Source organism: Bombus terrestris, chromosome 3 (assembly GCF_910591885.1).
Source record: "Bombus terrestris chromosome 3, iyBomTerr1.2, whole genome shotgun sequence".
NCBI classification, from domain to species: Eukaryota; Metazoa; Arthropoda; class Insecta; order Hymenoptera; family Apidae; genus Bombus; species Bombus terrestris.
Window position 1 is genome coordinate 9,867,225 of NC_063271.1, and position 16,588 is coordinate 9,883,812.

Sequence of the window (16,588 nt, forward strand, 5' to 3'; positions counted from 1 at the left end):
TTTGAACACAAAAGATGTACATTTACATAGTCAGGGGGGGGTGGACAGAGATATTTTTTCTAATTTGAAGATGCAATGGGGATAGCGTGGTAAAAAAGGATCGATTCAATTGACTGAAGAAGAACCAGCTGATAATGCTAAAGCGCATTGTTTTACTCGCGCTATAGTTAAAACTATTCTGTGTGTTTTCGCTTTGTAAAGTAAGATTAAGTATTTTTATAGATCATTCCAGTTCACTGCAGCTTTCTACCATTGCGAGACAGGATTGTTAATATATGAACAATTAAAATCCAACAATACGATATTGTTTGTAAAAACGCTTCGTCACATGACGAATTACAAATCACGAGAAACAATCAGAGGGAAAAGGAGGAACGAACATTTCAAGATCTCGAACGTCGTTCCGGCATTATTTAGTATTAACGAAACTGTTGATCGAACGACGGAGCAACGGAACAAAAGGCACGATCAAACAAACACGTGGGCAAACAAGCAAGCACTGTCGACGCTCGTTAAATCAACCACGATAAACAACTGCGTCGTTATAAATAAATTTTACCGAAGAAGAGAGACGGACATGCTAAGTAACGAAGATAGGAAAAGATGTGGTGGATGATTTTCTTCTTTTCCTTGTTCGATAGAGAAGCAATGTGTATATAAAGATCACAGGCAAAAGATATGATAAGTACATTTTTGTTGATCTTTTAATTTCAGTGTTACTTTGTAATATCGTAAAAAGTTCGTGTAAAGCACGCAGCCAAAAGCGGAAAAAGACACGATAAGGACCAAAGATGTAATTGACAAAGTTTCGTAGAAGCTAAGGATATAACTATTCAAACAAACAGCATTTTATCTTTTTAAAGACCGATGTTGAGTCAAACGCAACGTTTCATTTGCAATTTTTTTTTCCAGACGGTTTACATTATTAAATTCTGTTTTTTAACGTTCGTTTAATATTTTTCTTGTCGCTATTGTTTCCGCAATAAATCCTACAGATTTGTGAAATTTGAAGAAATCGAAATAATTTATAACTTTGTGATAAACCTCTCTCTCTCTCTCTTCTTCTCTCTTTATTTGATCCTTAATACGTCTTTGATATTTTAATATTATGACAGACAATATTTTTGAAGTTATTAAGAGAGTGGAAAGATACACTTTAGCCTTAAAATCAAAGGAAAGGATAGTGTGAATTTTAAAATTGCTGCTCTGTGAAAATGAAAAATCCGATTTATCGTGTCTTTCTGATCTAGTCTTTGTATGTATAGAACTGTAACAACAATGATTTCGGTAAATACGAAAACGTGAATATAAAGTTGATGAATGGGGGAAAAGAGGAGCTGAAAATCATCGAGGAGCACGATGACACGGTGGAAGGTCGCGAGACGAGACATGGTTTTGCCAATGCTGGACGCTTTTTATTGCACGCTGAGATTTGCCGACGTATTAGTCGATGATATATTTTTTTACGACATGAATAGATAAGGGGCGAGCACTTTCTTTCGAAAGACATCATCGACTGTATCAGTCGTGATAAGGTATTTAGCGAGCACGAGAGTACATGACGTTAATTGCTATTTTTCTTTTTATTCTTTACTTTTTGTTTGCCTTTTATTTGCGAGTCTCTACTTTTCTTCCTTTTTCATTACCAATGTTCAATGTCGTATCAATTACACGTATTATTAACGACACTATACTGGAAAATGTACTAAATATATGCAAGACATAGATATTATACTAATTTTTCGAGTAGTTTGATTTTCTTGATAAGCATTAGCAAATCATGAATTTTTCTTGTAACGTGTTCAAGAGGTTGAGAATAATTTGGAGATTTTGATTAATAGGTAAAATAGGGAAGAAGCTAGTGAAGACAGATCGAGTTTTGAGTTGAAGAAAATTAAGTACGGGCGTGTGTTTAAATTTAGAATTTCGCAAATATAATAATGACTTTTTCCTTCCATGATACGCGAAACGTGATATGTCCTCTTATCTTAAGCTCTGGTTGTCTTTGTTCTGTGTACTTTGTTCACTCTGTTTGCTAAATTATTCGTTGTTCACATTGTATTTAATTTCCAAATACTCGTCTAACAATAACTCATCGTCTATCTGATTTTAATTTAAATCTGATGAACCCTAATATCATACAGTCTTTAAAAATAATTCATTTTCTATTGACAAATCGATCTGTCTTTCTCTTTTCGAAAATTAGAAAAATGTATATATCGATATATGAAAGCTTCTTTACTAGAATAATAGAATTAAATAGAATTCGAAGGAATATTCTTGTCTTAGACTCGTAGATGTGTACTGTGGTTGCGTTGCTCGAAACAATTGTAAGTGCAACCTGCTCAATGTTTTTCAAAATCTACTCAATAGCTAAAATAATCACATAGACTTCTCACAAAAATTAAGAACATTAATATGATCGAAAACTATTACATATATCATACGATAGCACGACAAACTTATAACATCTACAATTCACTATTAGTTTTTCGAAACTTGACAAGTCTGAACAAACAATTAACGTTAATTAATTAAAATAAAGTGATAAAGTAGAAAACAATAAAGTGTCTTCAAAAATCCGCTATTCTACGCTCTATTCTTTCTCGAACCGAGAATTATTTCCGAGAACCGAGAAACCATAAAAATTCGAATCTTTTCACAGTAAAAAATTATTCCATCCAACATCATCGTCGAGATTTTAAAAAACATCGATCTAATGAAAGAAGCCTTCCAATTGTTTCGAGCAAACGTCAGTCAACTATTTCCACACCGTCGTCTAAAAAATATCGGAAAAGGTAAATCTAGCTACGAAGTATCGGTAAAAGAATCACTTACCTGGGAGCATTGATGATCGGTCGGCCCATTGCCCGTTGCTGGCGCTTCTCGTTGCTGGGAAGGCGCAGGTAATCTTGGTCGCCAAAGAGGAACAGATCCTTTGAAATAATCATGTCCACCGTGTGGTTGCCGGTTATAGCTGCCCGCCTCTCTCTCTTATCTTTCTCTCACTGCCGAACCACAGGCTGAACAACGCACCACGACGACGACAACGACGTCAAACGCGACGGAATATCCTCACCTAAGTCCCGCCACCTCGACACGTTCAACGCGATCTCCAACGACGATTTTCCACCGCGATCAGTTCCCTGCTGTTGTCTCTCGTCAGCAAACGAACATTTTCGCCAGCTATTCCCGCGACTCCGTGCCGATTTTCTGTCCAAACACCTAGTCGCGAGCATTAAGTCCGAATAAAATTTAGAAACGGACAAACCGATCGATATAAAGCTGATGTACGGTGCACGGTACACTGGTTCCGAGTGAATCAGCGTATTCTTTGTGATCTTTTCTCAAAGATAATTTAAATGAGATCGTTCAAGTTCTCGTCAGAATTCTCTGTGTCTTTGGTAGAGTCGTCGGAATCGGAGATTAAGAGATTAACTATGAAAGTTCGTGAAATTTCAAGCGAAAACGTAGCGAAGTTTTGCGTTTGTTGACGAGTCCTGGTAAATTAACAGTATCCTTGCAGGTGCGGCGTTCCGTGGGAGAGTTCTGCGGAGATCGGCTGCGACTGTCTAAAAAAACAAAAGATGAGTTAGTGATATATTTAAGAAGAAGTTGTTTACGTTTCTGAATCAAAGCTAATGGTAAGTATAGGAGTTGTTATCACGGATACCTAACGTCTTTGGAACATTATCATAAAGCAAGCTTCAAAGGTTTGTGTTAAGGAATGATACGAATTTTGAAGAGTAGAGCGAGATAGAGTATAGTTCGTGGAATAAGCAAACACAGACTGTTTGGTTAATAACCTGTTGCTTTTTCTGGTCGTGAACAACCTGATTCTATTTTCTCTACAATGTACCTGATAGTAAAAATTTAGAAATTTGATGAAAATTTATTACTTCATAGAGATTATGACTTTATGGTACTTTATGGTATTTCTGGTGTTTACGATGAAATTTAGGATAGAGATGTTACGGGAATTCGTCAATTAAGATTTAAATTAGTGAATGCTTGTCCCTGCAATCGTCAAAAGTCTTCATTGCCAATATAAACACGTAATTTCAGTTTCTAGAAAATAAAAGAAACATGGCGGAAGAAGAGGCAGTAAAATGGTACAACTAGGTAATGTCAATATTTGTAGACCAGTATAGTGGCGACGGGTGCACAAAAATTCAGGTCAAAATTAATCAGTCAATTTTGAACAGTTACATTTCGATATTCACATCAAAACGTGTTTACTTTTGCGTCTACCAAAATTCACCGCTACACAGCAGGAAATGCTCTATAATCTCTGCAAAAATCCAATTCAACTCTCATCAGAAAACAAAGAAAAGAATCATAGAAAAAAGGAAACCGGAGAAAAATTGCCAGCGAATATCCAGTTCCTCTACTTTCAAGTGCATTATTTATTATTTATTCGTAATAAAGAGCTTTCCTGACTGCGAGTTTAAATAGAAATTTGTCTCATATGCTGAATATTACAGCAAGTCCTCTAGTTCGGATATTTTACGTATTCTATAGACTTCTACATTCTTAACCTTGCTATGGTCTTCGAATTTTCATATTTTAATCTCTCATTTTAGCAAAACGGATTTATAATGTTAATTATTAATATAATATGAAATTTCTCGAAAATGCGTAAATATCCGTAGTATAATCGTAACTTAATATGGCGTATGGAGTACGCCATATTTGAGCTACTTGCGACCCGTATAACTAATATTCGCGCAACGAATATCTGGAATACGCTGTACTCGCGCGAGAGAACGACTCGCGTTCACGCGTTCATTCATGATCGTCTATTAGCAGTGCCGAAGGTAATCATGTCCGCTGGGTAATCCGTTACCAGAGACGAGGTCGGCACAAAAACGGGACGAGCAAGCTTTTCGCGCGAAAATAGCGGCTTTCTCATTGAACAGCCATAAGGAACACCTAAAGAAGGCGTTATTATTTTCGATATTATTTTCAACCTTACCTACCGCACATTTGTTATTGTTTCTCATCTTGCTCTTTTTCTGACGGCTCTTGCCTGTTCTAAGAAACCACGTAACCATTAGTATTCCTCTTTTTGGTAAATTTGTTAATATTTCGCACTGAACTAGCTACAAAAAGTAACGTAACTGAAATAGAAGAGACTTTTGGAACACCCTCTGTGTATTGTATCGTAAATTAATTAGACGACTGCAGCGCCATCCCTTTAGTCTCATTTGAAAAGCCAAAGTACATATACAATATTAAGAAAATTATTTTTATATATATATATGTATATGTATATGTAGCAAGATTTCATAGATTTATAAAACAGACGAAGAACTATGTACTTTATCGTTCGCAAAAAACATGATCCATCTTGCACCACGAAACTGAGACGCGAAGAACCTTAACGTCGAAGCGGCTTATTGTAGCCAGAAGTTATTCCAAACAGACCGCGCGAAACGTAAATAAAAAATGCTGCCAACATTTCTCGCAACACAACGTTTACAGCTTCCGAAGCTCGACGACAAAGAAGCATTTAAAAAATCTGCTTCAATTTCGCGAAATAAAAATACATACACCATACATACATTTACGTATACAGTATACACACATTTGATACATATACATGCGACATATATAGGTCACCTATTTTTGTTCAACAACGCGCGGACTAGCAGCGGCTGCATGTTTGCGGCGATCGACTTCCGAATTCTTCGCATAATCCGAATCGCCGCCATTACACTGTGGATAGTCGGTTATTTATCGACGAGATTTGTCAGTCGCTGAAAGTCGCAAAGTAGCCGCGATCACGAGCAAAGACGAATACAGTGGGGGCGAACGAGTCGCACTGTATGTCGCGTCTGAAGCTGACGAAGTAAATCGAGCGGATATACGCTGTGCGCATGAGAACTCGTCCCATATTTACATCGCGCCAATTTTCACCCGCCAACTGTTAAGCATTAGTCACGGATGAGTGGCAAGTATACGAGAAACGCTGGTGTATCGTGGACATCTTCCTTCGCTGCGGTCAGAGATGATTTTGACAGGCGTCTCTAATTAGTCGAGGCGAATTGTACGGGCCTAAGGCGCGATCAACCAACACCATTTTAATTTTCATAGCCTCGCGTGCAAGAAAACCACCGATGGTCTGCTAACGTTTTCATTTCCGTTCGACGATTTTGTCGATGCGTCAACCTTCGAACGTGAAATTAGTAACGACGTGGTCACGCAACCTATTCCACTATGGAATGGGTAGGTAGTATTTACAACTAAAAACTGGTCAAAAGACGATTTTTTAAGCTTTCAGGGATAATTAACTCTTAATTGATATTGCTGAGTTATATAGTAGATGACCATTCAGTTTAGGTTAGATTAGAATCAAGTTTTTTAATTTTGAAATATTTAATTTCAATTTATATTCTGCATCTTCCTCAATGGCTTTGATAGCCTTCATAACTTACAATATAGAAAACACTGTATTAAGTAAACTAAAATTATGTTAATTGAAATCGTTATGGGTTTCTAATCTCATCTACAACCAGACGAGGGTTAAATCCAATTAAGGGTTAGGTATCACGGTCGTAAATACATACGTACATATATAATGACTCACGAAAGAATTTGAACACTTACCACAGAAAACTTCCATGTATGTATAATTTATTATTACAAAGTTGCTCTGTCTCCTCATTCCACATCAAAGTAATAAATTATCTTAATTAAATATAATTAAATTTTTTTAATGCGAACAGGTCACTATGGGATATTCAGTTCCCTCGACGCGCCTAGTGGCGCTGATTGAAATCGACAACGTTGAGAAAGGTTATGGCGCCGGTACCGAAAGTAACGGCCGCTAATTCGGCTGTGAGTGAATGCCGACCGAAAATACAATATCGAAAAATAGATAAACGTATCCAGAATCGGCCGATTCCAGCTGATCGTTTCTCTCTTTTTACAGTTTTCGTATGGTGTTGATGTTTTATTTACGTGTCGTGAGCGGTAAATTTGAATTTTTTATACCGGGCGAATGGCTCGTACATTATATTGGCAACGTTTTTGACGTGCGAACCAGATTCGATGTCGTTTATTTTTTCTCGGAAAGAAAAGAGAAACAGGATCCGTATCGCTTAAAATTTTTAAGAAAGCTCAAGATATATTTAGTCACGCGTACTATCAATGAGAATATACACGATGATTAAGAACAATTATCTCATCGCGAGTAGTACGTTTCATGTCACGGGTGCAACGATCTCAGTCTGTTAAACGGCAAGATCAATGAACACGACCGGCCGACCGATAACTGCGTACGAGATTACGACTTCGAATTTCGGTGATTATCTTCGTATCGATCGAACTAGTTCAATATTTAAAAATGTCGTTTTAAGGAATCCACCATAATATTATTTTTTACACTATGAAAAAGCAATTATTATAAAATTGACTGCTTTTATTCGAAATGATTATAAAATTTGTTAGTTTTTATAAAACACCACATAAGTAATTGGAAACATTATTATGTCATAAATTGATTCATTTATTGAATTATAAACAAACTTTATCAATGTCACCTAACCTATTTGTTGCAGACGCTATGAATAAGTAAATTAAAATAAACATTGTTTCAGATTTGTTTCCAATAGCATTAAGAGACTTATATCGAAAACCACGAACAAGCCACTTACCACATAATTAAACTTACGAATGGAGCGATAGAAAGAGAAAGGTGTGCGCGCTCAAACACGTAAGATAAGAATAGGTGAATGACAATACACCGGGAAAAACTAATTTGGCACGAACAAAGGAAACATAAACAATGCGGTTTGTCAGACCGGTAACCCGTGTGTAACTTCATTTTTCCGGTTCCACGCTAGTTAATTACCACGAAATCGAACAGGGCAAAAACACGTACTTATCCTGATTTACTTGATTAGAATACACAAGTCAACCGGTTGGATTTGTTCCAAAACGAAGTTGTTCCTTTCAACGGTACAACCATCCGGCCTAATCGGTGTTTTCGAGCATAAGAAATCAAATGCACGCTTAATTCGCATAACCACCACTAAAGATACATGTCTGCGATTCTTTGGACCGACATCGTCCCTTCTTGTCATTGACACCGATAATACTGTTCATTCAACGAACATCGGTGATGAAAATTACTCTGCACTCGCGAACAATGAACTGTCTCGATATAGAAAAAAAGGACGAGTACCAACTCTATATTTAGATTATCTGCATATATTCAAAATTTTTTCGTGGTTATTTTTGGTCTAAATAGTTCGTTCGAATTTCGAGAAAAGAACCATAGCTATAGAAACGACAAGCTGGAAGATAAGATGCTGCCGACTCGTGGCAAAGTCTAGCATTTGTTGATTAGATACGAAATTATAAAGGTTCGTGAACTTAACGAACAAAGCGGCGAAATAGAGCTACAGCATCAATCGTTTAAAGAAATCATAAATATTATATTATTATTATTCTTAATAAGATACAGTACATGTTTTATACATTTTCAGTGTACAAGAGATATTTTTTGAAAGAAGATTGGCTGCACTGCGACAAAACCGCCCGATTAAGTGTTATTACGAAAGTACGATGTTTATAATACCTACGGTAGGTAAGGTCAGCGTATTGGTGATAAGGTCATTGCAAGAATGACGTACACGTCCTTCGGCTGTTCGTCCTCGAATGTAAAGGAATTAATTTTTAATGAGAAAATATCTGGTTTCATTGAAGCTTACACAAAAAAAAATTGGCTTACAGTAACTCACAAAAATATTCAGACACTTGTAAAAACCTTTTATAAGTATATTATGTGTGTTATACGAAACATTTTGAAATTTTATTAGCGCTATAATAAGTCTTGATTATTATATCAATTATATTATATTACAGTAATAAACAAATTTTAATACGTTTTATATGATACATACATACTTCCTATGCTAAATGTTCAAATGCTTTACCACTGTACATTTTCAATTTGACTTTTAAATGTCATAAATAAATTTTGGGGTCAAATATATTGTTGTCCGCACAACTAGTGAAATTATTATGATAAATAATTTCATGTGAAGCAATATTCGAAAAAGAATATCGATATTCTCCGATCAAGATATTTTCCTACAATAGGGCATTGACGTACGAACAACCTTTGAACGAGAAAACACCGGTTGCAGTGAATGACCCTACGCCCTTGATACTCTCGAAACACGTTCACTCCGTTTGAAACTCACATTTAAAACGAGTACTCGCGCAACGCGAAAGGGAAAATTGAACAGTTGAAATGGTAAATGATGTAAGTGGCAGAAGTGCAGATTTTCAATATAAACAAGAAATGTATTGGTTCAAGATAATGCCGCTAACGATTTTAACTGTACCTTGCCATAACCCTAAAAAGCTAAAACAAATTCTAACACTTACAACGTTTAAATCTGTATCTAGTACAAAATTTAGTACTATTTGAATTCCTCAATTATCAAATACCGTAAAAGCAGCGATAAAATTAGGTAAATTTAACGCTGTTACTATAATGCATTGCAACATCTTGAGAATTAGTATTCTTAACACTAGAACCACCATAATGCATAAAATAATCATTTTCTAATTTTTCGTAAATTTATCGGTTTGGATGGTTACATTTCTTCTGAATGTTAGTATTCCCACCGATCTCGATAATCATAAATCGAAGATATTTGAGAATTCGAAAATGCTGTTTCGTCCCGAAATTTCGGACGTATTTATCGAGATTCGAATATCAGCAGAAGGTTGGTTTCCTGATTTTACAACTTTCCAGCCAAACCAGTGAAAAACAGAGAACAGTAACTAAATATGTATGCAGTTTGTGGAAGGTGGTAGTATGAAAGCTACTCACGTAAAAAGCACGAAAAATTCCAGTGCTCCTCGCTGTTATCGCTGCCTGTGATCGAGATGAGTTTCTCGATCATGTAGGGACCCGAAGAAGGAGAAGAAGAAGAACTTTCAGTAGGTCTCGAGTTTGATATTGGTCGTAGCCGGTATCTTCGGCCTCGTCGTCCTCGGCGTCGTCCTCCTCGTAGCTCCTGTCACACATGCACTGTGCATCGGCCACGAACATGCGGCCATTGCGCGGCACGCAGTCAATGAACCCGCATTGCTTTTCAACCGAGAGAGTCTTCGCCTTTTTTTCCCTTCTTAAACCCCGGAACGCACTATCGGCCGGCCTCTATCCGCGGATCTTCGGCCGCACACTCACGACATATATTCCGGTGGCGGTTTTGCACGAGGAACACCCGACCCTCCCGGTGTCACTGGTTCTCTTACCTCTTCCTGCGCCGTGTCGTCGTTATTTCTCTCTCTCCCTCTTTTTCGTATATATGTGTATATGTGTGATACGCGGGTGCGCACGCGCGTGTTTCACGTCTCTCCTCGGTTTCGCACGTGTATATACGTATGTATACGTCGCGACGAAAATCCCTCTCCGTCCCTCTTTTATTTTCTCGTTCTCCCTCTTTCTACCTTCGTACGGTCGTTCAGTGACCCGCTCTCTCTTTCTCTCCCTCTCTATATAACACCAATACACGCGACTACGATTTTTCACCAGTTCTTTTCTCTCCCGTATTACGATTTACGATTCAAGGGTTGAGAAGCGAATACGACGTATAACCGATAGGTATACGATTTAGATATAGGATACGGGATCACGATGTTGTACTATGAGCACTCGTATAGACTCTGACTCGTATTGGAGTCTCGTGTCCCCCCCGAAGTTCGACCACAGCTTCACGACGCGACACTCGCGGCGGTCGGATGCAGACTGAATCGGACGCTACGTGCCTCGCTCGTGTATTGCCAGAACGTCCCTCCCCTTATCCACCCTCCCTCTTTCTCGCTTGTTCCTCTTTCTCTTCCCCCTATTTACTTCTCTCTTCACGGTGGCTATCAGCTCGTGCCAGACCCCAGGCTCATTTTTACTGGCGACGGCGACGCGCTAACGTACAAGTAGAACGGAGGGGAGGCGTCTCGCTCGTGAAATTTCAAAATCTTTTCGTTAAACGATGCTTCCCACTTTTCCTATGGATTATGGGCCGACAACACAATGGGTGCATATTTAAATGGTCAACCTCCGTTACCAAGCGACTATCTTTTTTGTTTGACTTTAATCTTAAAATTTCATTAATTTCTTTTTTCTTCTTTTCGTTACGAAGATTTGTACATTTGAATTGACTTCTTGATAGTTTGAATTCAATGAAAAAGTATTTAGGAAAGATATACGTGTTCTTACGCACAATTCAATTGTCTCTCTAATTTTGTTTCTTCCCTTCTCTTTTTTTATGAAAATTTGAAATTTAAATTAAATTTCTGAAAATTTGAGGTAAATGAAAAAATATTTAGAAACAGTGTGTGTGATACGATCTCAAGCACAATGAATTTTCGTCGAGTAAAACAATGCATAGAATATTCTTGATTACTGCATTTTCTCCACAGATCATTAACCTTTTGAAGAGAGAGAGTTTATGATTTATATATATATAGAATAGAATATATATAATATATAATATATAATATATATATATATATATATATATAAATGAAATTCTATACATGTTAGACATACCATCTATATTCAAATCATGTAACGATGTGTTTAATATATTATAATCATGTAGTAGGATTCGAGTAAATTTGAAAATTAAATTTGCAAGGTCAATAATTTTTTGTTTTATCTCCAAAACTTTATTTTCTGAATATATATTACAAACTTGATATATTTTTACTTATTATAATTAGATAAAACTATAGGAGGAATTATTTTACTAGAATATCTTAGGAGTTTACTTAATTCAGACAATTAAAAAACCAAGTTTCTCTAGCTCTTTCTCTATGCTTCAAAGCCATAATTATCATAGTTTATTAGATTCTATTCAAACTGTATCATGCATATCATCCTCACAATTTTGAATATCGGAATTAGAAAATCCCAATTCCTCGTCTTTTTGAGAAACCAGTTCTATGATAGCACTATGATCAACAAAGGATATTAGCGCGTTTTAGAAATGTATAAGAAATGAAGGAAATATTAAAACATAAAACTTACTTTAATACATCGCCTTCAACGCTATTCCAGCATACTGTTCCCGGATGTGTTATTTTATACTCTAACATATTATTGAATTGTTCTTGTAATTTCTGTAATTAAATTATAGATAATTATGCAAATTCATGAAGTACAAATTTTATTTTACATCTATTTTTATACCTGAATAAGTTGTGCACTTTGCAAATCGCAAGCAAATATTTGACTGTTTGCTAAGCTGATAAAATAGTTTCCTTTTTCTTTTCCTAAAACAATCGAAAGTATTATATACACAATATATACACAATTGTAAATTATATATACACAATATATATTGTATTACATATACGATTAAAAATTATGTAAAAATTATTCTGCAACAGAATGCACGTACTTATAGACACTTTTGGAGCAGTAAATAATAAAATTGACGCGCTAACGCATGTAGTATCATGCAAATATATCGCTGTCGAGAGCTGCTTTGTAAAATATGTAATAAATGGGTTGGGATATTCCCTAACTCTATCATTTACACTTGACGGATGTATAGTAACGCTACCATCTTCTGGAGTCCATGCTCTGGTTCCATTTTTTGTAACTCTCCTGAACATAAAATAAAATTTAAGGTATATTTCCGCTTTCATTATCCTTATTATTGTACTAGAAACTAGACATACCTTATAATAGCAATATTAGGATACAATGCAGCACATACTACTGCTTTCACTAAGGTTATGTTACTGGAGTTCCTGTTAGCATTAATGTCAGCGGGATTTTCTGAATCCATAAATTTCATTTGACACAAATGTTGAGCAAATTGAGTTTTCATTTCAGAAAGTAGTTTGAGCGTACTAAAAGAGAGGAAATATTCCCTACAAAAAGAACTTGCATAACTTTTTTTATACGCGATTTCAAATCTTCTTAATGCTTCAGATAACGCGATATGATCGCTAAATTGATTCATATTTAATTCGAGTTTCTTTTTTCGTGCGTCTTCCTCTTTTCCAAATGGACAGTAAAAAGCATCTTTAAAACTAAGACTCGCCGCGATTGCAAAAACTGGTTCTACGCACGAAAATAATGATGCCCATATGATCATTTTCCCTAGTAAGAATAAACAATAAAATGATTATTATATAGACTTATTAATAAACAATATTAATAAAGATATAAATTATATAAAATTATATTTAATATATAAAAATAGTACCTGTTCGTGGATCTACAGGTAATTGAGCCAAATGATACCCTAAAGGAGTCAATTGTTCCTCGTCATCCAACGCGTTAAGAGTTCGGAGTAAATCCAAAGATAGATCTATAGCTTTCATATTTGGCGGATCCATAACACTTGCTAAGAAAGTTCTAGCTTTTCCCAATTGTAACATTTTTATTTGTAAAATAACTTCCTCTAAACGCGTCCTTAACATTTCAGGTAAAGGATACTGATCTAGTGCCATTTCTCTAGCTTTTGAGTACAAATGGTAACAGACACCAGCTTTTACTCTAAAAAGAATATAACATACTATTATTATAATAAATATTTTAAATAACAAGAAAATTTTTTTTAGAATTTTGTCTTTGAATGTCTTACCTGCCTGCTCTACCTCTTCTTTGTTTAGCATTAGCTAACGATACCCATTCAGGTTCCAAAGTTTGAATATTTTTTTGGAGATCGAATTTACCAAATTTCATTTTTCCGCAATCAACAACATATACTACATCTTCAATAGTTATAGAAGTTTCGGCTATCGAAGTTGCAATTATTATCTTCCGAACTCCTTCAGGTGGTGTTTTAAATACGAGCTTCTGATCGACAGTTGGCATACGAGAATGAAGAGGATAAATAACATACTGATCTACAAACATTAAATAATTTGTTTAAACTAAAATTATGATGAAAATAAGTTTTATATTAAGCGCTATATCAAATATACTTACTTTGTGGATACTGTCTATTTTCTAGCATAATTTTATGTAGCTTTATTATATCCATCATACCAGGAAGAAAAACTAAAATAGCTCCAGAATCTTTAGTTTTACAAATGTACCTAACTAATTGTTCTATAAGATCAAGAGACAATTTCTCGCTGTTTGGATTCCGTAATTGTTCAATTACTTCTTTTGAATATTTCTTCTATAATGCAATAAATAAAACAAATAAGAAGAAAGAATAAATATAGTATAAATAATCATAGAATAAGAATACTTGCCGTAGCTATAAGCTGTCGTACATAAGGATATAGCACATCATGAAACTCGTCCCTTTTTCGTTGTTCCTGTTTATATTTTTTGATATGTTTTCTATGATCTTGAGGTATTGCAGCTGATGGGGGAAATTGATATCTGTAATTCAATTGTACTGTCCAGTTTATTTGTACTGCAATTGTTTACCTATATTGTTTTTATCGAATATGAGCTTACTCTGTAAAGGATAGAATGTCCTCTAAATAAAATTCTGTTACTGGATAAGTAAAGCCAGGAATATGAATCATTGGGCAATCATTATAATAACTGGAAAATCTTTCAGAGTTAAGTGTTGCACTCATTAAAATAACTTTCAAATCGGGCCTCTAAAAAATTAATTTTTTTATATAACGGGAATTAATACCATTAAATTTAATCTAGATGTAATTAAACGTACTTTAGGGATAATTAGTTTCAGTAAAGCAAGGATGAAGTCACTTTCGGTAGATCTTTCATGAATTTCATCTAATATAATATGAGAAAATTCTTTTAAGGCTGGATCACCTTGCATAAATTGCAATAACATTCCAGTAGTACAAAATGTTATACTGCCTCTATCTCTTGGTAATACTCTACAAATAAAAAACAAACAACACAATCCAACCTTTAGTTGAATTAACAGAAGAAATAAAAAATAACATACTTTTCAAGTCGGATTTGAAAACCAACGGATTTACCAAGCCTCTCTCCTCTCTCGGCTGCAACTCTCTCAGCAACAGATATAGCTGATATCCTCCTAGGTTGAGTACATATAATTCGCACAGTGCTACCATTTTCTTGTTCTATTTGGTCATCCAATATATACTGAGCAACCTGTGTTGTTTTTCCACAACCTGAAACGCATCTGTATAATAACTGTATCTAATAAACTACTCAAAAAACTTGTAAATATGTTATATTAGCAACCTTGCATTATATAAAATCAATTGTATTATTAATATAAACTCAGCAATGAAATACAAAAAACTTACCAGTTTCTCCACTTATTACAATAACCTGATTTTCCTTAATCAATTCTAATATTTTTGATCTTTTATGGTGAGATGGTAACTTTAATCTGAATTGTTTCATGTTTTCATACTCCTGCGTTAATTGCAATGTTCTATGTTCATTTAATAATTTTTTATCTAGTTCAATATCTTTTTCTAATTTTGATTTAACCAGCAAAGCTCTGGCAAGATTTCCTTGCATATTACCAGATACCATGTTTATGAATTTTCTTTTAAATTGGGAGTCACGAATGTGCACATATTTATTTTCTAACACACCATACGTATCCTCAGTGTATGCATTGTTATATAATTTTTCATAATATCCTTTAGAATTGTTTAACATGTGTCCAATTTTTTCTTGAAGATGTTCAGGTAACTTAATAACTCGAGTTTCCTTTTTCTTGGCCTTTTCTCTAGCCTTATCTCTATAATAAAGCCCTATTTCTTTGCCTTTCAACCAAGGTGGATGTCCTCCTCCTCTGCCTCGTCCACGGCTGTCACGTTCAAAATGTGACCCTCCTGACTGAGAACTTTCACCTCTATCTCCTAAATATTAATTAAACATAAAATGCAGTGAATATAAAATCCTATTAAAAACTACAGAAAATTATTACATTCAATTGTAACATCTTATTTGTATGTATCAGACTAAAAAATCTAACCTCTAAATAACAGATTGTCATCAAATCTGAGAACAATAATTAAATATGTTATATATATCAGATGGTATATATTATCAATTTTTTAACTTTAAATAAAATTATACAATATATGGAATATAATTTCAAAAAATAGAATAATTACACAAATATAACTATATTGTCGTATCTTCAAAATAATTTCATTTACCATGTCTACGTCTCGAATACATTCTTTGTGCTGAAAATAATCGGTAAGGATGGAACATTCTTTTTAAACTAATCGTATGAAATCATTATTGTTACTTGTTTGTTACACATTCTTTTTTAACTACTTAAATATTGACAAATTCGCCGCTCTATTTAGAAACACTATATCCTCAATTTTCACTAAAAGCGACTCTAAAGCTGGTTGATTGGTGCACGCTTCATCCAATCAACATTTAGTCTATGTATTTATTAATTTCAAAAAATATCCTCTATTAATCTATGTCTCTCGATACATAATTAACTTAACACACAAAAATTATTCTTGAAAAATTAAATAGAAATTGTTCTATTTCTACCAAGATCTAATAGTAAACAAAGTCAAGGTAACAAAATTATATTTAAATTAAATAAATGTAGGAAAAAATGTTGGGAAATAAGTTGAATGTCAGATTTTTTTACTATTATTATTATTT

General features: G+C 34.7%; 2 protein-coding genes across 4 annotated transcripts in view; both read right to left on the reverse strand.

Annotated features, from left to right (window-relative positions):
- Positions 1–10,788, reverse strand: part of LOC100648854 (ABC transporter G family member 22) — a 280,612-nt gene extending 269,824 nt beyond the window's left edge. Inside the window, exons 1-2 of one of the 2 annotated variants that reach the window (XM_003394445.4) lie at positions 9,851–10,788; positions 2,839–3,568 (exon numbers count right to left, since the gene is read on the reverse strand). In XM_003394445.4, the coding sequence (XP_003394493.2) occupies positions 2,839–2,951 (113 nt within the window). In that variant the 5' untranslated portion in view covers positions 2,952–3,568; positions 9,851–10,788. Of the gene's footprint in view, positions 1–2,838; positions 3,573–9,850 lie in introns of both variants that reach the window. The other variant, XM_012320928.3, reaches the window with a different exon arrangement.
- Positions 10,789–11,668: 880 nt separating this feature from the next.
- LOC100646219 (ATP-dependent DNA/RNA helicase DHX36) lies at positions 11,669–16,315 on the reverse strand. 2 transcript variants are annotated; one of them, XM_048404733.1, is made up of 15 exons: positions 16,117–16,314; positions 15,930–15,955; positions 15,247–15,813; positions 14,919–15,108; positions 14,673–14,847; positions 14,453–14,601; positions 14,242–14,374; positions 13,970–14,165; positions 13,623–13,887; positions 13,242–13,534; positions 12,709–13,135; positions 12,426–12,634; positions 12,215–12,297; positions 12,053–12,144; positions 11,669–11,976 (listed from the first exon to the last, which is right to left on the reverse strand). In XM_048404733.1, exons 3-15 carry the CDS (start codon positions 15,608–15,610, stop codon positions 11,880–11,882), a joined length of 2,673 nt encoding a protein of 890 aa, XP_048260690.1. In that variant the 5' UTR covers positions 15,611–15,813; positions 15,930–15,955; positions 16,117–16,314; the 3' UTR covers positions 11,669–11,879. The 2 variants fall into 2 exon arrangements, with proteins under 2 accessions (XP_048260690.1, XP_003394474.1); XM_003394426.4 differs by lacking the exon at positions 15,930–15,955 and having other exon boundaries at positions 16,117–16,315.
- Between the last annotated feature and the right edge of the window lie 273 nt (positions 16,316–16,588).